The 26713-nt window shown below is 38.3% G+C and overlaps 1 protein-coding gene across 3 annotated transcripts; it reads left to right on the top strand.

Annotated features, from left to right (window-relative positions):
* The first annotated feature begins 12227 nt into the window (after positions 1-12227).
* On the top strand, positions 12228-21138 carry LOC121795781 (probable polyribonucleotide nucleotidyltransferase 1, chloroplastic). Of its 3 annotated transcripts, XM_042194384.1 has the most exons (16): positions 12228-12418; positions 12488-12676; positions 12787-12855; positions 13033-13139; positions 13227-13269; positions 13407-13490; positions 14252-14316; positions 14420-14576; positions 14836-14892; positions 15646-15759; positions 16409-16675; positions 17166-17240; positions 17783-17896; positions 18506-18598; positions 19199-20538; positions 20621-21138. In XM_042194384.1, exons 1-15 carry the CDS (start codon positions 12341-12343, stop codon positions 20471-20473), a joined length of 2787 nt encoding a protein of 928 aa, XP_042050318.1. In that variant the 5' UTR covers positions 12228-12340; the 3' UTR covers positions 20474-20538; positions 20621-21138. The 3 variants fall into 3 exon arrangements, with proteins under 3 accessions (XP_042050318.1, XP_042050317.1, XP_042050316.1); XM_042194383.1 differs by having other exon boundaries at positions 12228-12676; positions 20691-21138; XM_042194382.1 differs by having other exon boundaries at positions 12228-12676.
* Positions 21139-26713: the final 5575 nt, after the last annotated feature.

Genomic DNA, 26713 nt, shown 5'->3' with positions numbered 1-26713 from the left:
AATAAAAAAACACACTTCATAAAATAAAATAAAATTACAACATAAAATAAAAATACAACTTAAAATTCAAAAAAAAAAATAAAATACATAATTAAAATCCTAAAAAAATAAAAATTACATAATTTAAAATACAATTTTATAGAAAATAAAAAAAACTACTCCGCCGGCGAATCATCCCCCGAAGGCGGTGGAGGTGCACTGAAGCCACCTGGAGGCGGAATACCGAGTTGTCTTGCCATAAACTCAATTCCGACAAGATAGGCTTGGTATTGGGGAGGCGTCATGCGGGAAGTGTCCGCCATTGTGGTGGTCATGTACATGGACATTAGGGAGTTCGAGGGTGCCCCCAAGCCCGAGCCCGCCTGGCTTGATTCGGCTCGACCCCTCCTCCCTCTAGTCGCCTTCGCCGCATTTTTCCCTTGCGGCCGACGGCGCCCACGGGAGGAACCCCCGGCATCGTCTGCCGTGCCCTCAACCTCCTGCGAGGCAAACTCTTGTGCGGCGCTGCCCGAACCGCCCTCACTAGACGAGTATTGGCCACCCGCCGTGTGCTTCGTGCGCTTCGAGGTAGAGCTCGAGCTGGACCGAACACCGCCGACCCACCTTTCCTCGTCTTTGACGACCTCCCAAACATCGACATGTTTGAATTGTTTGGCGGTGTCGTCGAAGTAGACTCGCAAAGCCGACCTCAGAATGTCGGCTCCCGTGACTCCGCTTTGGTAATGAGCCGGTTCACTCTTGTAGATGGCACAGAATTTTTTGACCTATCTGTCGACTCGGTCAAAGTGAGCGCAGAGCATCTTAAATGTGCGGCGGCGGGGCCCCTTCGGCTTATTCTCGTGGTAGGCCTCGGTGACCTTTTCCCAGAAGCACTTCCGGGATTGTTGATCCCCGACGATGGGATCGCACGAGACGCTGATCCAGGCGTTGTACACAGCCAGCGTTTCCTTGGGGCTGTACGGATGCCCGCCTAGATCCTCCTCCTCCTCCTCGTCCGCCTCCGCCCTGGAGCTTCCACCGCCTCGGCCTCCTTCCGGAGTGGGTTCAACCGAATAATCCTCCCGAATCTGGGATAATCCCTGCGAATACCTCGGGCGGAGGGACGGGCGTATGCATCCATATCAAAATGGGGTGGTTGGTACCCCCGACGTCGACGAATCGGAACCACCACCCAGGACATTGTACATGCCCACAGTCGCCGAACGCGTTGATGTCAAACCCGCCAGAGTTTCCGTCGCCGGACATTTTGTGATGAGAGGTTAGATGAAAATTGGAGAGGAAATGAAGATGATTTGGGAAGAATAGATGTGTATTTATGTGTGAAATGAGGATGAATTAGGAGTATTTATAGAGTAAAAAAAATAATAATAATAAAGAAAAAACGGTCGAAAAAACGGTAATATTACGTTTTCCGTTTTTTTTAATTTCAAATTAAAAAAATGATTTATTGCGTCAGCGTGACGATGCCCACTCGAGGGCCGGCGAGTGGGCGTCACGCATGGCGTTGGAGCGCGCCACGTCGCGCGGGCGCGTGGCGAGACGGCTCGTCATCCGTCTCGGCGGGACGGGACGCTCGACGGGCCGGGGACGAGACGGGACGCTGCAACCCATCTCGCCGCAGTCTCGTCCCAGCGTGACGGGCTACGAGCCACCCGCGTGACGCGTTGCGGATGGCCTTACTCTTCATGTCTAAGATCATACGCAAAATTCGCCTTTAGTTGCAGGATTTCTGCAATGAGCTGTTTTGCTTTATTATTTAGCAAGTGGAGTAGTACTTTTCAATATTTGCGATTTTCTTTGTCTTGTTTTTCATTTTTAATGAATTAAAATTTTACTAGTAAAATATTTCATATTTTAATTTTTATTTAGTTACGGGTATAGTTTAATTAGAATTCATTTGGATAAATTTTGGCCACAACGAAATCTTTGTACACAGAACCAATCATTAGTTCCCAGCCGTGGGGTGAATGAAATCCAAATTGATGACAGTTGTACTTTATCACTTTCAATAAAAGTAATTTTTGAATTTCAATTATGTATTTTTAGCTTTCAATAAATATAATTTTAGGATTTTAATTAATTTTTCACAATTTAATTAAAATTGGGATGAATAAATTACTCCCTAAGATAAAAGAAATGGAAAAAATTTAATAAAACAAAACCCATGAATAATTAAGTAAAGGAATGGTAAATTGTGAATATTGTTTCCTATATAAGAACTATGATAAAAAAAAATGGTGTAAGATCATGAATTATGTACTAAATGAATTATTTAAGAAATGGATTTGTGCATGCCGTAGGCTAGCTGACTTCTTAGTTAAGTTTGATTGATCACTCAGTTTTTCAGTGTCTTCCAAGTGGAGAACAGATTTGTCAAATTTAGTGGGTGAACTATTGATAGTAATTTTTATATATACTAATACTTCATAGTATTAATCTTTGCGTAATTTATAAATATTTCTTTTCTGTAGTTGATTATGACGACCTGTGCATAGTAGCCTTTATTGTATAATGTCTTTGTTCTTTGTGTTTTACTATATTTTTGGTTTTAACGTATTAATTGTAGACATATTAGGTTGTGACATTTTCTTTGAATGTCAATATGAACAATATCAATTTTATTTATGTGAAATTAAAACGTCCAACTGTCACACTTTCTGCGCCATTTTTAAAACTTGGTTATGGTTGAAATGTTTCTCAAACATAGTACTATTAAAAAAATAATAATGAGACTATAAATAGAAAAAAATATAAATGCAAACTAAATAAATCAAAATTAAAATTATAAAACTAAAAAAAGTGAGTAGTTATTATAAATTGAAACATAGTAAAATCTGAAGTTATAAACTATCACAATACCAGTACTATTAAATATCCGGTGAACTTAGTTTAGATTATTTAATTAGGATTATAAGCAAAATAAAGAAATCCATTCGATACTATGAACATGTTATTCTATAAAAAAAGCATCAATTCAACTTCAGCTCAAAATTGATAAGTAATGGAATTCATCCCATTTGTATTTGGCTATTTTAAAGACCCGTTGAAATTCAACATCTAACAACATTTATGATTGATCATCAACAATACCAAAATTTTCACCATAATTTTAATTATAATTACAATACAATTTTCAAAACATCATAATTACAACGTCACACATCACAGAATCCCCAAATTTCGACTCTTAAAACTATATTGTTTGACAACATCGTTTTAAGTGACGATCTTGTAGAATAATCTATATATAGATCATTTCATAATTGCAATGCCTAATAATGATTATGTTTGTAATAGGCGTTGTGTTTTTCCAGTAGTTATCTTACTATTGTACTCTTCCACTACAAATATTGATCACAAAAACTGAGGCGGCCAATTTGAAGTGTCAAACGAGAACGTATCCATCAATTAAACGTGTGATATTTTTCTATCATCATATATTGAGATAGAATGTATACTTGCGATTATGACATTACAGATTTGGACTATATCAAAAGTTGAACAATTTTGACAACCATTTGAAATGAAATGTCTCATCTTTGTAATTGTACCATGATGGAACGTTTGTGTCATCATTAGGTGTTTTGGACCATCCAAATTGTTATATTTAAATTAATATTAATATATTTATGAAAATCACTTCCAAGTGTGCGGGAGTTAAAAAAATTGATGGTATTTATTGATAGAATTATTAGAAGTAAGATAGTACTACTATATATCATGATGATGAAAAATTACTACAGTTTCAATTTATGCATGCAACACCCCTTACCTCTCTATAACAAGTACAAGAAAGGAAACATGATGATTATATACTCTGTTGCTTTAATATCTCACGCTCTGACTGGTTGAGTTTATTTAATGAAAACCCAGACAACGAATACGGATTTTCATGTACTATAAGGAAACTCGTTTTAAAAATTCTTGATAATTGCAAAAGTTTTCTATTAGAACCATCCTTCTATCATGATTTGGTATTATTTGTCAATGGGAATTTGTCACTAGTGTGAAACGTCATTTTAATTATCAATAATATTCCAACCGCCCATTGACTATGATCACTAGCTAATTACCCAAATTGTTAAGAATTGAGAGTTTTAGGGCAGCCGCAATGCGGCTCTTGTATGTCTCGGGGGGCGAGACCGTGTTGCGGCTTGCTTGTCTCTCAAAGCATCGCGTTGGGGGAGTAAATTAGCGAGCTAGCGCGCCAAACCCCACGTAGTTCACTTTCGTTGGGTAGTGGCATGTGTGCTTCTTTTCTATAAATAGATTTTAACTAAAATTTAATTTTTAATTATTAAAAAAATATTTTTTTCAATATAAAATAAAACTATTTCCTCCGTCCATAAAAATATGATCATTTTCATTTATGAAAAGTTGTCCCCAACTAATTGCGCATGCATATCAATTTGTTTACAACGTATACCACTATGACTCACCATTACAACTCATTAAACACTGATAATAATGTGAGTCCCACTATCTACTAACACTACTTTAACTATCATTATCCTCCACTCTCCTACTTTACCAATTATGTATTAAACTATTAATTCTCATGTAATTTCAAATGCATGTATTTTTATGGGTCAGAGGGAGTATAATTTTACAGTGATCCATACTTAAAGTTGGATCTGTGAATTAGTGATAGATTATATTTTGTAGTATAGTATAAATCATTCACATTACAAGAGCAGGTTTTGCATTGCTTGAGTAAATCTTTTATAGATAAATTTTCAACTTCAATATTCCCTGTGACTTCGATGTGGACAAATGATTCTTTGATATATAGGTTTTCAACTCCAATCTTTCTTGTGATTTGGATGTGGGACAATTAATTTTACACTTAGTCTGATTGTAATTATTTCTTGAAAAATCATAGATGTTGTGGGTGCAAACACAAACCCAACATTTTGTATTTAATTTTGATTGTTATTATATTTTTCTCATTTTATTGTATTTTTTTGTTTATGCTTTTTTTAATAGCATGTTTATACTTTTGTTATCATGTGGATTTAATTACAATTAATTTGCATGTTAATATGTTATTTTTAATGAATCTCATATTTTAATTAAATAAACACACAATTTAATTAAGTTTCATAATAATTAAATTAAATATAAAATGAATAGAAATAAAATACTTCCTCCGTCTCAAGGTAGTTGGGGCATTTCTTTTGGGCACGAGATTTAAGAAATAGATTTGTTAAAGGTTAAAGTGTAAAGAAGAAAGTAAAAGAGAGACTAAAGTAACAGAGATAAAGAGAGTAAAGTAAAAGAGGAATAAAGTTGTTACCAAAAAAAGAAATGACTCAACTACCTTGGGATAACTAAAAAAGGAATATGACTCAACTACCTTGAAACGGAGGCGGTAATAGGACTCATGAATAGTTAAGATAAGAGATGGTTAAAAGATAAAGAGTTGTAGGTGTTGTCTCTTGATTAAGAGATTGAGTAAAAAGTGGTGTGAGGCTCATTAATAATCAAGAGAATAGATAGATAAGAGATAGAGTTGTTGATAAAACTTGTTTCATGCATAGTTTTAATAGTGGTTAATATGTTTGAATTGGGGGATAATGCAAGAAAAGTTAAGTTTTAGTGTGCATAATAGCTGGTTGACCAAACAGTAGGTGCACCTTGATCAAGTGAATGCAGAAGCGGAAAATGGCCAAAAAAAAAGCGTAGCAAACTGATCAAGTGGACGAGAGATTAAGTGACCATGCCAGGCAGCCGTGCAAATTGACCAAGAGGATCTGCTAATGATGTAGCTGCGAAGGATGAGTCAGAGGAGAGAGAATGCAGAGTTGTCTTCTTTTGCAAGGGTATTAATGCCAAATCATGAAGGGTATGCCCTAAGGATTAGAGCTGAAGCCGTCCAATAAAAGGTGGAGGAACCTGAAGGAAAATAATCATCGAGAGCCTCAAAATCTCAACACAGAAACACTCAGTTCTAGATTCTACACCGGGAGAGATACGAGCATGGAGAAGGGAGGATAGAAGGAAGGAAAGAAGGAGTTCCACCAGAAGCATACTCTCTACCTCCTAACTTGGAGGGAGAGAACCTAGTTTAGCGAGAATCAACTTTCGTTTGATGTCTTAAGCTCCGAGGAGCCACTACAATTGTTCTTTTGCCGTTTTATTTCTGTTTCTTAGCTAGATGTTATTAAGTATTATGTGATTTCCAAGTTTCCTTAGTTTGAACTCTTTGCAAGTTACATTTCTAGTTGGATCTTGTTATTTTGAGTTGTTAAGTTGTTATTCGCAACTTAGATTTTGTGAAAGAGCTTTTGAAATGAAGTTTTATGTTGGAGTTTCGGTTAGATCTGATGTTGGCGAGTTCAATTATGCATTTTATGTGTTTTTTTCTGTTTGATTATCGTCAGATTTCTTAGGTCAAGGTTCATAGTGTTTTAATCGTTGTTCGAATTCTTAAATTTAGTTGCTTGGTGTTCGATTTACGTCGGATCTAAAGTTATGTGTTGAAGTTTGCATGGGAATAGAATGGTCAATGTTTGATCTGTTGTTTTCTTGGTTGAATTGTATGGATCTAGTGTTAATTGGTTGTTTTCCTGTTTTTCGCTACATGTTCTATTTTCGATCTGCTATGGTTGATTTGTTAAGTTTAGCTTGTTTGTTTAGGGAAGAAGATGTCTGTAGTTAGTTAGTAGAGTAGGTCTCTGTCACCTTTAGCGTCAGTTGCTTTCTCGTTTCAGCTTTATTTGCTAGCACATTAAATAGGAAGTGGTCCCGTTACTTTTCTGTTTCTACAGTGTATCTTCCGCTTTTGTCGAGTCCAGTTGATCAATTAGGAGTAGTAGTAGTTTTGTCATGAATTCACATAGTTAAATCCAGTTAATCAGGTAAAACCTTTTCTTTGGTCAACTAGTCAAGTAGGATAAAACTTAACCCACTCTGTATGCGTGGCAGCAGCCATCCCAAAATGTCTGCAACACATGTCTAAACACCTTCATCTCTGTGGGATTCGACCCTTACTTCCCTTTACTAATTAATAGTATTGAGGGTGAAGGCTTTGAAGGTTCTTCGTTCTAGGATTGTAAACCCGACGATACGTAGATAGAGCTTTAGGAGTCGCCTCTTGATCAGTCTGCGTTAATTTTGATTACATTGCGTGCAAGTCAAGAACAACGAGAGAGTCTTTCAGTTGTTAATGGTCTAGTCTCACAACTTTTTACTCCATCTCTTAATCAAGAGACAACACGTGCAACCCTCCTCTTATCTATCTATCTATCTATCTATTATCTTCACTATTTATATATCTTACACCACTTTTTACCCCATCTCTTAATCAATAGACAACGCATGCAACCCTTCTTCTCCTAACTATCTCTTCTCTTAACTGTTCACTATTCAATTTCTAAAAATGCAATTAATTAAAAAAAAACATTTCATTTAAAATACATAATTAAAAAAAATGAAAAATACAAATTAAATTCCTAGAAATTAAAAAAATTACATAATTTAAATCCTAGAAAATAAAAATAATTACATAAAAAAAATCCTAAAACATTATTCTGTTGGCGACTATGGAGGAGGTTATTGTTGCTGCATAAGCAGCAAGGCAGGGCGACATTAGGGGGGCAGCCAGCTCCCCCCGCGAGCAACTCCGAGCCCATCCACTTGCGGATTAAAAATATCCAAAATTATTAAGATTTGACTTAAGGAATAAAATGACCAATCATGATTTTCCATAATTGAAACTAGGGTTTTGGAAATCCAAATCGCGTGTTAGGAAAGTTCTGTACGAGATGTTGTGACATTGCACAGGTTATCACTGAAACTCTAACCAACCAACGTCGCATCACGACCGCCCCCGCAGGACGATTGCTCGACGATCGTTGAAACGAGTCTAGTGGTCAATAGTCCTCCTCTAACGTTGACTTTTCCCGTCATCCGTCGCCACGCTATTGACATACGTGCTCCCACTAAACGTACGATTTTTGGTTATACGGCTTCCACGCGCGATCATTGCAATCGCTTCGGTTGAGCGTCTACGTCTTCTTCATTCGTCCCGTTCATCCTGTTATTCCATTCCCCCATTCAACAATTCATATGGTAATATGAAACATTGAACAAATAAACACAAAAATCATGCTATTAATCCAAATCATTAGAGCCGAAAAACGGGCTTTAATACCAATTGATGGGTTTGCAACGTAAAAATTAGAATTTTAATATGGTGATTAATAGATCAAATTACTTCGCATGTAAATTATATATTGTATGCGAAGAATGCAATGAATTCATAGTATATAGAAAATAAATCCTACATATGGACTCTACAGAATGAATAACTTACGGTTTAGATTTTTCAATTAATCGACGATGACTTGCAACTTTTCCATTTGTCATTCTTAGTACTCTACCATTAATCTTATGATTTGTGCATTAACTCCAAGTATAATACTCCCCCGTCCACGAAAAATAGACAAGTTTTGCCATTTTGGTCCATCCACAAAAAATAAACCAAGTTCAAAAGGGAAAGTTTTCAACCAATACTAACCCTACACATCATTCTAAATGTGGATCCCGCAATCCACTAAGGCCATCCACAATAGGAATAGCCCAGCAATAGCCCAGTCATAGCCTAGCCACTGTCACATCATCAGCACTAAAAATCCTCCTGCTACATCATCAAAACAAGCAAATAGCCCAGCAATAGCCCAACCATAGCCTAGCCACATAATATCCACATCACTATTAACAAATATATACAAAATGAAATAATTAACAATAACATAATATACGAAATTTAATTTACGAGACATATACGGGAAACATTAATAATACTATTAAAATTTTAAAAAGTACAATAATTAAAAAAAAGTACAATAATTAAAAAAAATTACAATAATTTTTAAAAAAGTACAATAATTCACTCCTCGTCGCCGTCGTCGTCTCCTCCGTCGCTGTCGCCACCATCGCCTCCGCCTCCGTCGCCGCCGCCTCTACTCCCGTCGGCTTCCCTCCGTACCGCCTCCAAATCCTCCTGCATGCTCAGGAGCAATGTTTGAAGCAAACTCTTCTCCACGGGGTCCACCGCCGCCCGCCATTCGGCCATCGTCTTGACCATCTGAGCGCGCGTTTGTTGACGCGCAAAGAATTTGAGATCCGCTGTGGATTGGCCAAGGGGGGATGCCGACTTGACCTCCTGTGAACCCCCGGCGACCCCCATCGCCTCCCGTTGAGCCCGCCCGTGCCCAACCGGGCGAGTACGTCGAGCAAACGAACGAGGGGTCGGGACCTCCTGGGCCGTCTCAGGGAGGTCGTGGGAACCACCGCTACTGCCGCTGAAATCACCGGAATAGTTCAACCGTTGCTTCTTCGGCCAGCCAAAGTCGACACCTACTCGGAACTTCTCGGAGTCGTTCAGCACAAGATAGTAGTTCCAGTAGGTGAAGTCCTTGTACACCCCCTTCAGGGGGAAGGCTTTCTCCGCTATCCTCCTGCAGTCGTCCTCCGTTTGCCCACTCTCATCATGCGGAGGGCGTTGGTGTACAAGCCCGAAAATCGGGAGACCGCAACCCTGATTCGGTCCCACCCCTTCCGACAATCCTCCCCATTGCGTGGCCTCCCCTCCGGGCAAAACCTCTGGTAGGCTGCTGCTATCTTGCCCCACAAGTTGACGATCCTCTGGTTGTTCGAAACGAGAGGATCGTCGCAAACACTCACCCACGCCTTGGACAGCGCGACGTTCTCCGCGTCCGTCCACCTCCTCCGTACCGAGTTGTCGTCCTCACCCGGCTGCGAGGACTCGCCGACCCTTTTCCGCTTGCCTTTCTTCTTTGGGGCGCCCCGACCCCGCCCTGCGCCCCCGTTTGAACGGGAGCATCCGGAACACCGGAAAGATCTAACCCCAAGTCATCGAAGGAGAAAGTGTCAAACTGGGCCGGAGGCGCAGCCTCCGTTGGCGTCGATGTGTGCGACGAACCAGTCAAAAAATCAAAACTGGGGGGATAGACGTCCCCCGTGTCGCGGGCGTCCCCTGCGTCGCCGGTTACCCCCCGGGCATCATCTGCATCCCGGGTGCCCACCCCTGCATCTGGACACTGGGTGCCCACCCCGACATCGCCGGAAACGCCCCCGGCGGACTCCCCCCGCTGGTATCCCGGGCATCATCTGCTGCCACGGGTACATGTTGTAGTATAGGGGCATCTGACTCCATCCACCTCCCACGGGGATCGGGGGAGTTTGAGATCCGCTACTCCCTGAAGTAGGCTCGTTGTTGAGATCCATTTACCGTTGTTGATCTTGTACAGAAATTTAGATAGAGAGAGTACTCGTTAATACAAGTGGTGCGAATGAAAATGACAGGCAAGTCGCGTATATATAGTGTTTCGGAAACAAAAAAAAATTTAAAAATTCGCGCTAGGCGGTGCGTTAGGCGATCCGGACGCTGCAATAGCGCCTAGCGGATCGCCTAGCGCACCGCCTAGCGCCGCGGAACCGCCGAGCGCTAGGCGGTTTTTTTTCGCGAAATCCGCTAGGCGGCTGCAATAGATCGCCTAGCGCCGGCGCTCGACTAGGCGGTGCGCTAGGCGCTATTGTGGATGCTCTAACACTCATTTCACTACATTTTTCTTCCCCCTCTCTTACTTTTCCTATCTCTCTCTTACTTTATCAATTATATATTAAAATATGTGTCATTCACAATTTTGTCTATTTTTCATGGACGGAGGGAGTATGTTGTATGGGAAAAATATGATTATACCAATAAAACTTGAACAAGACAAGAGACAAAAATCCAAGTGTGTGATAGATATTCAAATTGATACTCAGTTTCACATTATCCCAAATTATATATATAAAAAAAGACACAAAGCAACAAATTTCAATTAAATAATAGATCAATCAAACCAGGGTTATTCATGCCCCAATTTTAAAGAGAGATAAATAACATATAAAAGAACAAGTGGTTAAAATTTTAGCTTAATCTAATTATAATAACTAAATATAATCATATAATAAAAGTAGGCTAACAAAAAAAAAATAAAGAAAGTTGGGTCACACTTCCAAGAGCAAGAACATATGACTCTCGATACAAAATGACGTGAATAGTTATGTTTAGATCCATAATTATCTTGGAAATTGGTACAATCTAACCCACAAAAAGCCAGATCTAAAGGAATTGATGGAAGAAAAAAATATGGAGAAATGGATGAAATTTGAGACCTTATTAGAATATATAAACCTTCTTCAAGACGATAAAAGACAACCAAAAATAATTTTAACCAATAAAATCTCTTTATATTGGCTCCACAATCTATGAACTAGAACGAATACATTTACCTAAGCAATTGGAAATTAACTTAAGCAAACATTAAAATGAAATTGATATAAACGTAATTCAAAGCATAAACGGATTTGATAAAATGATCTAATGTTTATAAAAAAGATCTTCAAATGAATATTTTTACATAAGGATCAAATCTTTAAAAAATGTTAAAATAAATGCTAAAATCACAAGTAAAAAGATCTTCGCCCGGTCGGGTGGCTATTGAACCTTAAGCCCACCTAAGTGGGTTGGACTAGTCTACATGTCTCATTCTCATCCGAGACCACCATAATAAAATAGAGGATATTAAATTACTCCCTCCGTCTCAACATAGTTGAGTCGCATTCCTTTTTTATTTGTCCTAAGATAGTAGAGTCATTTCATTTTTAATAAAAACTTTATTCACTCTCTTACTTTACTCCCTCTTCATCTCTCCTATTTTATTCTCTCTCTTACTTTTCTCTCTCCATTTTAACCTTTAACAAATCAATTTCTTAAATTCCATGCTCAAAAGAAATGTCTCAACTATCTGGGGACGGAGCAAGTATTTTTTATTTTGATCAATTTTCAATGAATTGACTAACCAATTGATTGGTTAGTAGGCTAATTAAACATGTCACCACGCAAGTTATAACCGCACGACCGATTCACCACGCAATGTTTGAGAGAGTAACATTATTTTTTATTAATAAATAGTGCCAAAAATGACACTGGGCATATATAAAATTAATTGAGATCCATGGCGGCCGGGCCACTGGCCCTGCTTTCTCATGGGTTGAAGCCCACTACAATATTGGGCTGGCACAATGACTCTATTCGACATGTTTGGCGCCTAACTTTCTCCTGGTCCAAGCCCACAGCTGACTTAGTGCCCTAATATTTATAAATGAATTTTAACACAAACTTTAATAATTTATTTTTCATTACTCGCAAAGACAGTGGATAAGCCTGCAAATAATATGCACACTTCACACACACACTGACCGTGCAGGTGAAGGTGAAGGTGAAGGTGAAGGTGAAGGTGAGGGTGAAGGAGAAGAAGCGGCAATGTTGGCAGCCAACCCTAATTATAGCTTCCACGCCCCTCTTTCCAAACCCAGAGCTTCGAATTCCAAGAAATTCAAATTAAGTTCAAATTTTTCGTCGGTTAATTGCTTTCCTCCGACGAACAGAATTCACATTTCATCCATTCAGCCGTCAAATGATGTTCACCGGACTCCGAGAACTAGAAAAAACAAAATAAGCAGCAGCGGCAGCGGTAGCTTGTTCAATAGGTTTACTATTGGAGCTTGTGTAGCTGCACAGCCAGACATTCTGAGCGCGGATGCTCCTCACCAGTCTTTTGCTCCTTACTCAATCAAAATTCCCGTCGGTGATCGTCATGTAAGTGTTTTCGGTCCTTGAATTTGTTATGTGTTTGATTCTTCGAATTGAATTTCGCGGGAAATAGGTTTAGTCAATTCTTTCCTCTGAATTTCGTTCGACTTTCACAGATACTTGTTGAGACAGGTCACATTGGGAGACAGGCTAGTGCTGCCATTACTGTTACAGATGGGGAAACTGTAAGTAATAGACTTTGTTAGACTTAATTTTCTTAGTTTCCATGAACAGCTGACACAATTGATTATGAAAAAAAATCACCCCTTGTGTTTATCCATGTCTTTTGATGTCCCTAGTGGTGATAAGGTTTAAATTGGTCTTCGTGTTTATGAATAATATGGTTTGATGAATTATTGTAGGTTATCTACACAACTGTTTGTTTCAATGACGATCCCAATGAGCCTACGGATTTCTTTCCTCTTTCTGTACATTATCAAGAACGATTTTCAGCAGCTGGTCGTACTAGGTAATTTTTTAAGTTCAGCAGTTTCCTTCTTATTAACTCCTAGCTTGATGTGGAAACTTATCTTTCTGTTGTTCTGCCATTGAGCAGTGGTGGGTTCTTCAAGCGAGAGGGGAGGACAAAGGATCATGAGGTATTCCCATTGCAATTTGATGCTGAGGAACTTTTGCTTTAATGATTGTCGAGAATGTTTTAGAACTATGGATGCTGTGTCTCACAATTTCTGTATTTTGTTGACCTACTAATGTTGTTAGCTATATCTTTTTTCAGGTTCTCATTTGTAGATTAATAGATAGACCTCTACGGCCCACTATGCCAAAGGGATTTTATCATGAAACGCAGATACTATCATGGGTATGACCTTCATACGAACTTTTTAATGTACAATGTGTCCTTGATTATTTCATCTGGACAGTTTAGTGATTTTCAAATGCTTTTGACTTTATTATATTTCTTGAATATTTTGTATGGAAAACCTTATAGTGAATTTGCAGTTTAGACACAACTTTTGAAACATTTCTATAAATACTCATCCTAATCCATATCTTGTACTTTACTTTAATAATTTAATTAATATTAAACATAAAATTATTAGACATAAGGATTGGGTTTGGGAGTTTGGTAAAATTGTTGGTGATATTTTGCAATTAAGCCCTTTCAAATCCATAGCATGTTTTTCAATTTAACTAATTTTAAATAAAAATATCAGAGCATAAGGAATGATTTTAGACGTTCTGTAGAGTTGTTGGTGATATTTGACTTACTTACATTCCTCATATGTTAATTGAGAATTTTAGAAATTTGTTTACTGGACTCAGACTGTTACTTATATTGGATGGGTCTGAAATAAATTTTTTGATGGATTTGAAATTTGGTGGAGTTTGGAATCTATAACTTTTGAGATGTGAATGTTGCAAGTTTATACTTTGGGAATAATTTAAGATTCATCTTTATCTTTAGTCGGTTCTTCCTTTTGTGCCAATATGAATCATGCCATTTTTCGAGACCAAGTTTATGTTTTGTTTGCGTTTTCTGTCTATCTGAGTTCACTTGCCTCACTCAGGAAACATGAGTTCATAGCTTGTCTTTTGATCTTCTATTATCCCATGAGGCAGGTCCTGAGTTATGATGGTTTACATCCTCCAGATTCTTTGGCGGTGACAGCAGCTGGGATTGCAGTGTATGTTTATTTTTTTGGTTCCCTTTTAGTGGCGTACTAAAGTTAACCTTATGAAATCTAACTAAGGTACATATATCCTTATGTGTGTCATTGGACACAATAGAGCTCTCTCAGAAGTGCCAAGTTCTGGAGTTGTTGCTGGTGTCCGTGTTGGGCTCATTGGTGATAAGTTTGTTGTGAATCCAACTATCAAGGAGATGGAGGACTCTAAACTGGATTTGTTGCTGGCAGGGACAGAGAGTGCGATATTGATGATTGAGGTGTTACCAATTACTGTCTACATCTCTGAGTTCATTGATACATAAATGATTTTCTGTAAGCCTGTACATATGATTCTAAATTTATTTGGAACATTCACGAGTTCTTGGTCTTACTATTAACTAATTTATGTACACTATTTGTAACGATACAATTATTCTGTTCTTGATGATTGGAGGTGTGAATTTAACATCTTGTCATCAGCTTTGCTTGCAAACTTTTCTGATCATATTATTTCTCTGAATGAATGGATCATCATAGGGATACTGCGATTTCCTGCCTGAAGAGAAGTTATTGGAAGCTGTTGAAGTTGGACAGGTGCTTACATATCTTTCATGTCATATCTTTGAGTTGGTTTCCTCCAAGGATATGATTTTGTTTTGAGGCTGTAGGTTGTTTAACAAAATTTCATTAATTAGTTTTTATACATTCATAATTAATGATTTTTTGTTAAACAACCTACAGCCTCACATTAATAATTTGTGGCATCAATATACTCCCACTTACTTGGGATCCAAATCTTGTAAATCTCCAGGTGCGTGTGTGATGACAATTGGACTTGAGTGATTGTGATTAATACTCCCTTCGTCCACCATTTAAAGAGCCATTTTGCCATTTTGGTTTGTCCACGATTTATAGAACCATTTACTTTATTCCGCTTTTAGTATGCAAACCCCACATTCCACCAACTTTTTACACTCACAATCCAATATAAAACTAATATTTTAAATGGGTCCCACATTCCACTCACTTTCTCCTTTTACTTTTCTTCACAAAGTCAAACAATTTCTTAAAACTCGTGTCGAGTCAAAAGGGCTCTTTAAATGGTGGACGGAGGGAGTATTTCAGTTCCTTTTCAACAAAAGTATCTTTGGTTTCACAAAGACGTTTCTGGATGGTTTATTCATCTCATTGTTACTTTTCTAATGGAAATTTTGAGTGAACAAAGAGATTGTTTTCCATGTTGCAATTATTGCAAGCTTCAATTATTTGTCCAACATGACACCATTGTCAGTTAAACCAGCGAAAGATCTATGTTAGTGAAAATGTGTTTATTGTTTACTATGGCAGAGTGCTGTACGAGCTATATGCATGGAGGTGGAATCCTTGGTGAAGAAGTGTGGAAAACCAAAAATGGTGGATGCAGTCAAATTACCCCCTCCAGAGCTATATAAGCATGTTGAGGTATGTTATCAATTACCTTTTATTTGTCGCTTGTCCGAGAGCGTTCTTTGTATTGCTTTCTTGTTCATATCTTTTTTCACTGTAGTAAATGTGGAAACATGTTCCTAGAGTGGAAAATGTTTTCTCCTTTTTGGTTTTATGCAAGATGAGGTTCTTTGTGCTGTAAACCTCGGTATATACATACGTTAGTTTTGTTTGATTCGTTTTTTTTAATTAAAAAACCCAGGTGAATTTTGTCAAAACCTCTCTTCTAATTAGCCGAGAGCTTCTGAGACATACCAAGACCACGAAATTTAGCCTTGAAATGTTCAATTGGTAATTCAAAAGTTTGGAGCAATAATGCTTCTTTAGATGAAATCTTAGGCCATTGGTTTGGTAGAAGCTATCCATGGTAAGCTAGTTTTGGATTTTTGTCCAAGTATAGCGCTAACTATGTGAACAAATATTTATTTTGAAGTTTACAAGTACATTATCAACAAACATAGGAATTTTGACAATCTTGGGGCAGTTTTATTTGTATAATTTTGACGTTCTTTGCAAATGTTCTGGATGAGAATATGTAGTCACTTATGTTGTTTGTTGTCTAAAAAATGTGATATAAGGCATAAGCATCCTCTAGTTCATGACATTGATGTTTCATAATGTTCAGGAAATTGCAGGTGATGAATTAGTTGAAGCACTACAAATAAAGGAGAAAATTCCTAGAAGAAAGGCATTATCGTCTTTGGAGGCAAAAGTTTTGAACATACTTACAGAAGAGGGTTTTGTTAGTAAAACTGAAGCTTCCCTTCCTTCTGAAGTGGTGTTGTCTGACTTGGTAGAGGTTGAAGATGAGGACGAGGAGGTTGTAGTTGATGGTGAAGTTGATGAAGGGGATGTCCGTATCAAGCCTGTCCCGAAGAAGCCCGCCCCTATGGTAAGTCTTGGTCCTTGGAGAAACTTGATTGTGATTTCCTTAAGTAGATTTGAAGATGTGATCATCTGAAGTTGTGATGCAACTCACTTTTCCATTGGATGGCATGGCTGTACAAGAGGTTTATAGCAATGCCTGCCTGTAGATTGGCCTCTTTCTCCTTCAATTTGTGTGTATGTGTGATAAAGAATACCGAATTGGTGAAATGCTTTGGGGATCTAGTTACACATCATAGATGTATGCTACTTCTAAGTTCTAACTATATATCCAGTTATTGTTATTTTATTGGGATAAATTAGCTAGACATGATTAGATGCTAAGCTTTTTTTATCTATCAATAAACTGGGGCTTCCGTGATAATTTTTCAGTAAGTTCATTTATAGTAAAAAAGTACAGTTTTATAACTGACTAGTGGAACTTGAATTTCGTGCTCAGATTTACAATTTTGTCTGATAAGATCGAATCAATTTTTTGATGTATGATCTTCTTATAGCTATACTCGGAGGTAGATGTGAAGCTAGTTTACCAAGAAGTTTCATCAAAATTCTTACGAAGACGTATTGTGGAGGTATGTTTTAAATTTAAATAAGCAACCTGAATTAGTATCCATGGTTCCATCTCACTTGCAGTTTATATGAGATGTTGCATTATTGTTAAACCAACTAATCATTTGTTCACCATTAATATGAACCCTGTAATTTCTTGTAGATAGCAAGATCCTAATTAATCAAATAAAGATGTCTAAATTACATTTTTTCGTTGTACAGTTTGTTATTTTATCTGGTGTGCTTTAATGCTAATAAAAAATTTGCATTAAATTTGAGTAGTGATATTATTTTGCTACACGAGGTGGTTGTAGCATTTTTTTTCTTTTCCATTTTTCCTAATAAAAAGCAGAAACATATAAATAGAGGAAATGGATCTGTAGAGAGGACATGTTGAATAACGTAAACTTTCCAGCTAATTGTGCAACTTCAGCCCCTAACTATTTCTGACAAATAGAAAGTCCTAAGTCCTTACAATCTGAGATCCACTGCCCATTCTGTTGGACTATGTCTTGCTGTTATTTTACTAAATAGCTCCTCTGTCTTATCATACTTGATTTATCAGGGTGGAAAAAGGAGTGACGGCAGAAATCCTGAGGAGTTGCGATCGATTAATTCACGCTGTGGATTACTTCCCCGGGCACATGGAAGTGCTCTTTTTACGCGAGGCGAAACCCAGGTCTGGACCTTTTATTTGGTAGAGAGACTAATAATTTTTCCTTCTGCATAGTTCACATTATTTTTAATAGGCTGTTTGTACATGACCCTCATTGTATTTACTTGACCTTTATAGCATCTTTTGGGGATTTTCATATTTATTTTCCTTTTCGGAGATCTTATGTACAATATTATCTCTCCCTTAATATTCTTCTCTGATGCATGTAATTTATGCAGTATAGATTTATATGAGAATAGTTTCCAGTTTGCTGATGTAATTAATTAACGCCTTATCACATGTAGTATCTTAGGCTTCCTATAATATCTGAAACAAATCACGCACCGTGGTTCCTGCAATGTATATTGTTCTCGATTTTCACCTGTCTTCTTCATTTTTGAAACTATTCAACTATTTACACAACTTGGTGCTATAAACCTTATAGAAGAACAAACATAGAAGTAAGCAATAACCTAATATACAAGTTTTAATATCGAATAACAGATTTGAATATACACAGATTTTGATGTAGATTAACAGTGAATGTGATGTTTCAAATATTACTTGAGTTGGCTGAGGCTCCACTAAATAAACCTGTAGCTCTATTGATTTTTTTCATTTTTTGCTTTGCAGTCATTAGCTGTGGCTACCCTTGGTGATAAGCAAATGGCACAGAGAATAGACAACCTTGTGGATGAAGAGGAGTTCAAGAGATTCTACCTTCAGGTGAGGTTCCCCAAAATGTTCATATATATCTGGTTGAAATTGTTAGATTTAGTGTAGATAAAAAAACACACGTTAGTTTCTCCTAAAATGCTAACAGTTGGTATTAATTTATCACATAATGCTATCATTGGAACATCTTCTCTCATGCAATCCCGCTCCTATCAAATCTATATTAATCTAGGATTTCCACAAGGGCTATATTCCTCTCAGCCATCTAGAAGTATATTTATTTTCTACTGATCTAGGCAAATGATTACATGTTACTAGTTCTGGGTAATCATACATAATGTTGAAGCTGACTAGTTTATATTCAGACCTTGTTTCCAGTGCTGGTCACTGGAAAATGCCCTAACTGATAATTTTCAGTACCGTAAATATGAACAACATTTAACATCAGTCACGAATCAAGCTCATAAATTCATATTACATTGTAATATTTCTAGCTAGTAAGTCGTGCTGGATAGAAATATTATGATGTATTAAGATTTTGATTGATGTTATTCAGTTGAAGTGTGTCCCCAGCCACTCTTCCTTTGATATAAATGTTGTCGGGAGTATGCTCATTTGCTTGATGGTTGCCATTGTTGGTTGTTTGTGTAGTACTCCTTTCCTCCCTCGTGTGTTGGAGAAGCTGGCCGTGCAGGAGCTCCATCTAGGAGAGAAATTGGCCATGGAATGCTTGCTGAGAGAGCTCTGGAGCCGATATTGCCTTCTGAAGATGAATTTCCTTATACCGTACGTGTTGAAAGCACCATCACAGAAAGCAACGGTTCATCAAGCATGGCCTCAGTGTGTGGGGGTTGCTTGGCATTACAAGATGCTGGTGTTCCAGTCCGGAGTTCCATTGCTGGAATAGCCATGGGGATGGTCTTGAACACTGAGGATTTCGGAGGAGATGGCTCTCCGTTAATCCTTTCTGATATAACAGGGGGTGAAGATGCGTCCGGAGATATGGATTTTAAGGTTGCTGGAAATGATGATGGTGTAACTGCATTTCAGATGGATATAAAGGTTGTAGGAATTACTTTATCAATCATGCGGCAAGCTCTCCTGCAAGCAAAGGAAGGCCGGAAGCATATCCTTGTTGAGATGTCAAAATGCTCTCCTCCTCCTTCAAAGAAACTCTCAAGATATGCTCCGATTATTCATGTTATGAAGGTGAATCCAGATAAAATTAACATGATCATAGGTTCTGGAGGGAAGAAAGTGAAGAGCATCATTGAAGAAACTGGGGTTGAGTCTATTGAGACGCAAGATAATGGCGTTGTTAGAATAACAGCTAAGGATTTGTCAAGCCTGGAAAAGTCTAAAGCCATTATTAGCAACCTGACAATGGTTCCGAAAATTGGTGACATTTACAGGAACTGTGAAATCAAAACAATTGCTCCATATGGAGTTTTTGTCGAAATTGCACCTGGCCGAGAGGGACTGTGTCATATCAGTGAGCTGAGTGCGAGTTGGCTTGCTAAGGCAGAAGATGCTTTTAAAGCTGGAGATCGTGTTGATGTCAAGCTTATAGAGATCAATGAGAAAGGACAACTTCGGCTGAGCCGTCGCGCGCTACTTCCAGAACCTAGCCCAGACAAGGGTAAACTGAAGAAGACTTTATCAGTTCCTAATCTTGATATTAAACTTGACGAAGTCGACCTTCCTGAGGATACTAGTCCTGATGTGAAAGCCGGTGTCAGCGACAAAAATCAGACAGTAGAGGCTAAAACACCTACGGATGATAAGTTTGTGAAGAAGTCTATAAGCACAGGAAAGGATGCAACTGAAACTAATAAAAGCAGGTCCAAGAGAACCAGTACCAAATCTGTCAGTACCCCCAAAACGAGCGAAAGTCCAGTTGTAAATGGAGAAGCGAAAGTTGGATAAAAGAATACCAAGACCTTATTATACATGAGACTGGAAGATGGATGATGCCACTTGTGAAAAGAAAGGTATGCATTCTGGGATTGATTATCTTTCAATTGTATCTTATAATCATAGTTTTTGTGAACCTAGTTTTCTGTGTTTGAACAGTGACTGAACTAGTTTTCTGGATGGTAAGTCGCTACCAGATGTAATTTCAGCTTGTTTTTCTCAAAATCAGGAGTTCTGGCGCGAAAACAACCACCTGCCGAACGTAAGTAGCATGCCTCTCCTGCTGAATGTAAGTAACATGCCTCAAATCCATGAAAAAGGGGACGGTGCTCTGCATAATATAGTTATGGACAAGGGATGCCTTTGCTTTCTCGGCACCATTCTGCTTGAGCTAAACTGCTATTTTGTCAGCAAAATTTTGACTGGTCCAGCGTGTTGATTACATGTTAGGCTATTTATTCAAACAATACGCTTTTAACTTCTCGTGTCGTGCAGCGTTGTTCTGATTTTCTGTTAATGCTGCATGTATGGATTGGAATGATACTGCCAAATTCAACTAGGTAGTCAAGAAGCTCTGTTTTGATGCCAGAAAAAGCTCCTAAACAAATTTATCAGAATACAGCCTAGAAAAGGCATATCTGAATCTGAAGACATTAATGATTCTTTACTTTCTGTAAGCAAGGTAGTTAGTTGTGTGCAAACATGCTAAATCCAAATCGTGCATGGTTGTTTACCTGGTATATTTTGTGCCTCGATCAGCAACCTTTCATCTATAATTTTTTTTGACACTCTGTAAATAAATATCTAGATTTCAATTACTATTTTTGTATCTTAATCTTTTTGTATATGACCATGCGACGTTAGTTATACCAGTATTTTAAGCTTTCAATGGGGATTTTCGTAATTCAATAGAAACTTTGAGAAAAAACTTAAGTCAATTGATCCAGGATACATCATATCCTTTTTCCACATTTTCTCAAATCTCCTTCTTCATCTCAGCCGTTTATTTCCAAGATCTTAAGGCCTAAATTATTGGCTTTTACAATTAAATTAAATACACTAAAAAACCGAAAAGGACAAAAGAGAGAATCACTAAATTGTTTGTTATGGTAACTTCCATGTTTTTCTCCTTTGAAGATCTTGGCGGTTATCTTCTAAAATCACACCCACCAAACGTGTTTCTCTCCCTACTCCGTCGCTGAACTCTTTCTCTCCCCTTTTCCACGCTGCAATGAAACCGTATTATTGGCTTAAATTATTTAGTGCACCATAGAGGAAGCTGATACACATAATGCACCAAATTGTACTACGTAATGCATGTTATGGGTTATATAATGCACGATGTGTGAACTGTAATGTATAAGTGTTTTGAGCCGTTTTGTTTGTTTTTGTTATACAATTTCACGAATAGTTTAAGATTGGCACTGTTTGCTTGTTTGGGGCACGTTTCACTCATTCCCCAAGGGTTTAGCAATCCTTGGGGCTAGGGTGTAGTATGGTTCAAGCAACGCAACCGTAACTAAAGTACACGAGTATCAGTCCTGCTTCTATGGTTTAGTTATCAGTGTCGCTAGGGTAGTAGTTTAAGCCGATACACATAATGCACCAAATTGTACTACGTAATGCATGTTATGGATTATATAATGCACGATGTGTGAACTGTAATGTATAAGTGTTCTGAGCTGTTTTGTTTGTTTATGTTATACAATTTCATGAATAGTTTAAGATTGGTACTGTTTGCTTGTTTGCGGCACGTTTCAATCATTCCCCAAGGGTTTAGAAATCTTTGGGGCTAGGGTGTAGTATGGTTTAAGCAACGCAACTGTAACTAAAGTACACGAGTATCAGTCCTTCTTCTATGGTTTAGTTATCAGCGTCGCTAGGGTAGTAGTTTAAGCTGATACACATAATGCACCAAATTGTAGGTAATGCATGTTATTGACTATATAATGGACGATTTGTGAACTGCAATGTATATGTTTTCTGAACCGTTTTGTTTGTTTATGTTATACAATTTCACGAATAGTTTAAGATTGGCACTGGTTGCTTGTTTGGAGCACGCTTAACTAATTCCCCAAGGGTTTAGCAATCCTTGGGGCTAGGGTGTAGTATGGTTCAAGCAATGCAACCGTAACTAAAGTCCACGAGTATCAGTTCTTCTTCTATGGTTTAGTTATCAGCGTCGCTAGGGTAGTATTTTAAGCCGATACACATAATGCACCAAATTGTACTAGGTAATGCATGTTATTGACTATATAATGGACGATTTGTGAACAACAATGTATATGTTTTCTGAACCGTTTTGTTTGTTTATGTTATACAATTTCATGAATAGTTTAAGATTGGCACTGGTTGCTTGTTTGGGGCACGTTTCAATTTTTCCCCAAGGGTTTAGCAATCCTTGGGGCTAGGGTGTAGTATGGTTTAAGCAACGCAACCGTAACTAAAGTCCATGAGTATCAGTCCTTCCTCTGGGGTTTATTTATCATCTCGACTAGGGGGTAGTATTAATCGATAAATGTAATGTACAAATAATACTGTAAAATGTAATCTATCTAATCAGTGATGTACAATGTATGTACTGTAATGTATAATTTTTCCTGATATGTTTTTGTTATGATTGTATACAACAATTTAGTTTGCTCAGCATTTCCCCACCAGTGGCCATATCTGAGGCTGTATAGATGGTCGACCTTCCTCCCCCTTGGTTTCCTATGCTCAGGCTCTTCCTGAGCTGTACTTGTCCCTGCCTCTGCTAATCTCTCCCGGAATTTCTGGGCAATTCCAACTGGAATTACATCATTGACCGCTTCATCGATGTCCAATCTAAGTTGTTTCACTGTTGTCCAACATACAACATCAGAACATGATTGAATGTATAATACTTGATGGTCGATGTATAATACTTGCTAAATAATGTACAGAAGCAATCAGATAATGCACAACGAAATATTACATTGCACCAACTAGATTCATATACACAAGTAGTCAAATAATGCATAATACTTGAGAAATAATGTATAAAAATAGATAATTAATGTACACAGGCATTCAAATAATGCACAAAGGAATATGACATTCACCTATTCACCCATGTACACAAGCAGTCACATAATACCCAATACTTGATAAATAATGTAAACTATTAGCTAAATAATGTACAGATTCAATAAAATAATGCACACAAGAATATTGCATTCAGCCATTCACCCAAGTACACAAGCAGTCAAATAATGTTTTATACTTGATAAATAATGTAAACTTCTAGCTACATAATGTACAGATTCAATCAAAAAATGCACATAGGAATAATGCATTCACCTATTCACTCATGTACACAAGCAATCACATAATGCTCAATACTTGACAAATAATATAAATTACTAGCTAAATAATGTACATATTCAATAAAATAAGGCACACAGAAATATTGCATTCACCCATTCACCCATGTACACAAGCAGTCAAATAATACCTATTAATTGATAAATAATGAATACTAATAGTTAAATAATATATAGATTCAATCAAATAATGCGCATAGGAATATTGTATTCATCCAATCACCCGTATACACAATCAGTCAAATAATGGATAATACTTGACGAATAATGTGTAAACAGTGACTAATAATGTACCCAATCAATCAAGTAATGCACAACATAAAATTACATTCACCTACTCCCCATTTACAAAAAAAACGCCGACGAATGAACCAAGGAATACTAAATGATGTACATCAACACCGGGAATCCTACATGCAAATGAAATAGATCTCTCATCTTCAGCCGACGTTGGTTGAGATCTTGAAGATCGGCCTCTCTTCATCATATTGTATCTACGAGACGAAACAAATATCAAAACCCACTAAGATTTCGTCGACAAAATCTGCAACTAAAGCATGGTAAACCAGAAAATAATTTCACACCCAATAATAGGCAGAACCCTAATAAAAAAGGAAAATGAATTTATGATTTCAGCAAATCGAGACCAAAGTGAGTTTGAAAACAGAGACTTTTTTGGGGATAAATTATTGAATCGATGAGAAGGTGGGGTGGTAGGCGGCGGATATTGCCAATTCGCGGTGAGTATTACAGAAAAATTAACCTTTTTGAAACCCTACCTTTTCGTCGCCTTCAACAAGATGGTCGCGCACTACGGGAATAATGTTTGGACGGCAAACCTTCCAAAAATCGCGGTATCTCTGTAGATTTCCGGTTGCTTCAGGTGGCGGCTAGGGATTAGAGAGTGGTGGGAATGTGGGGAGACAATTTGCAGTGATGAATTGTGGGAGTAGATGGAAGGTGATAGCAAAATCCCTCTTAAATTTCGCACATTCAGTTTTTGGGCGGTTTTGGTACTGTACATTTACTAATTTACCCATATAATGCACAAAAGGGCCCTAATAATGCAAGGACGGGATCATTAGTAAGCTTCTCATCCTGATCGTCCATCCTCAAATCTAACAGTTCCAATTAAGAAGGAACTTAAATCTAAGGGAGGAAAATGAGATTAACACTACCCAGGATACATATTGTCCACACTTATATTCATAATATGAATAATAGAATAGATTACTGTTGTGGATTATGTGACGATTCAAACAAGACTCGTCGTGCGTTGATCTTTGCTAGGATAATAAATTAAAATTATAGACAAATATTCAACAAGAAAGCCCATTAACTTTTTTTTCAAAGAAAAAAGCCCATTTTAATTTGTTTAGGAGTAAGAGCATCCGCAGCGGTGGCGGTCGTCGCCACCGCCGTCCGTGCCAGCGGCAAGGAGAAGGGTCGCCGCCGCTGCGCTCGCGCCGCTGGCACGGCGCTGCTCGATGCATCGAGCACGTCCGTGCCAGCGGACGCACACGTGGCGGCACGGGATTGGGCAACGGCGTAGCCGTTGCATTCAAACTTTTTTTTAAATCGGTATTTAATTATAAATAATGCTAAAAAATAAAAAAAATATTTTCCAAATCCCAAAAATATGGCCGTTTTTTCCCGTTTTTTCTGAATTTTTTTGATTTATTTTTTATTTTTTTTCCCAAAATCATCTATAAATACACACATTCATCACTCGTTTATCACATCAATTCATCTCTCATTCATAATTCTTATACAAACTATCAACACATTCAACCTTCACTCAAAACATCAAATGGATTTCACTCATCTCATGGCGGAAGCGGAGCGCGAAGAACAAGAATACTACGAACAACATCGTGCCGCTTACGAAGCATATGTCGCGGCGAATACCCCCGCTCATCCTCCTCAACGCACTAGATCAAATCGCCGCTACATCCATCGTGACCGGGAGGGAGCCCACGAAAGGCTCGTTGCCGACTACTTTGCCGACCATCTGCGGTTTCCTGCAGATTACTTCAGGCACCGTTTTCGCATGTCAAAGCGCTTGTTCATGCGAATTGTCAACACATTGTCCGCACGTGTTGAATACTTTCAAACAGGTGTAGATGCAGCCGGCTGGCAAAGTATCACGGCGTTGCAGAAGTGTACGTGTGCCATCCGACAACTCGCTACTGGGCAAACGGCCGACATCTTCGACGAGTATTTGCATATCGGTGAGTCCACTGGAATCCTTTGTTTAAAGAATTTTTGCGAGGGCGTTCGTTCTGCTTTTGGGGATGAATTCCTTCGGGCACCCACCACCGATGATTGCCAACGGTTGCTTCGTCTTCACGAATCAGTCCATGGCTTTCCCGGAATGCTTGGCAGCATTGACTGCATGCATTGGAGGTGGAAGAATTGCCCGACTGCTTGGAGGGGGCAACACTTAAGCGGTCACAAAGGCGGCGGCCCAACACTTATCCTTGAGGCGGTCGCCGACTATCGCCTATGGATTTGGCATGCATATTTCGGCGTTGCCGGATCCAACAACGACTTGAACGTGCTCTATTCTTCACCACTCTTCAATGATGTGATGAATGGTGTAGCACCGGCGATCGACTTCACCATCAACGGAAATACATACCGCATGGGTTACTATCTCGCCGATGGTATCTACCCAAGGTGGTCGACGTTCGTGAAGACGCTCCACAACCCGCACGACCCGAGCCGGGTTCTTTTTGCGCAGCGTCAAGAGTTAGAGCGGAAGGACGTCGAAAGAGCCTTCGGGGTCCTTCAAGCTCGATTCAACATTGTGAAGGCCCCGGCTCGGCTGTGGTACGTGAATAATATCGCCGACATCATGTTCACGTGTATTATATTACACAACATGATTATAGCCGACGAAGGGCCG

The sequence above is a fragment of the Salvia splendens genome, chromosome 3 (genome assembly GCF_004379255.2).
Source record: "Salvia splendens isolate huo1 chromosome 3, SspV2, whole genome shotgun sequence".
Taxonomy (NCBI): domain Eukaryota; kingdom Viridiplantae; phylum Streptophyta; class Magnoliopsida; order Lamiales; family Lamiaceae; genus Salvia; species Salvia splendens.
The sequence above is the reverse complement of the archived record's forward strand: the minus strand, read 5'-3'. Positions and strand labels throughout refer to the sequence as shown.

Excerpts from the sequence above, each read along its gene's own strand:
- LOC121795781 (XM_042194383.1), top strand. The coding sequence starts at position 12,341 with ATGTTGGCAGCCAACCCTAATTATAGCTTCCACGCCCCTCTTTCCAAA. Across the intron at positions 12,677-12,786 it reads TTCCCGTCGGTGATCGTCAT|ATACTTGTTGAGACAGGTCA; the intron begins GTAAGTGTTTTC and ends CGACTTTCACAG. Across the intron at positions 14,893-15,645 it reads AAGCTGTTGAAGTTGGACAG|AGTGCTGTACGAGCTATATG; the intron begins GTGCTTACATAT and ends TTACTATGGCAG.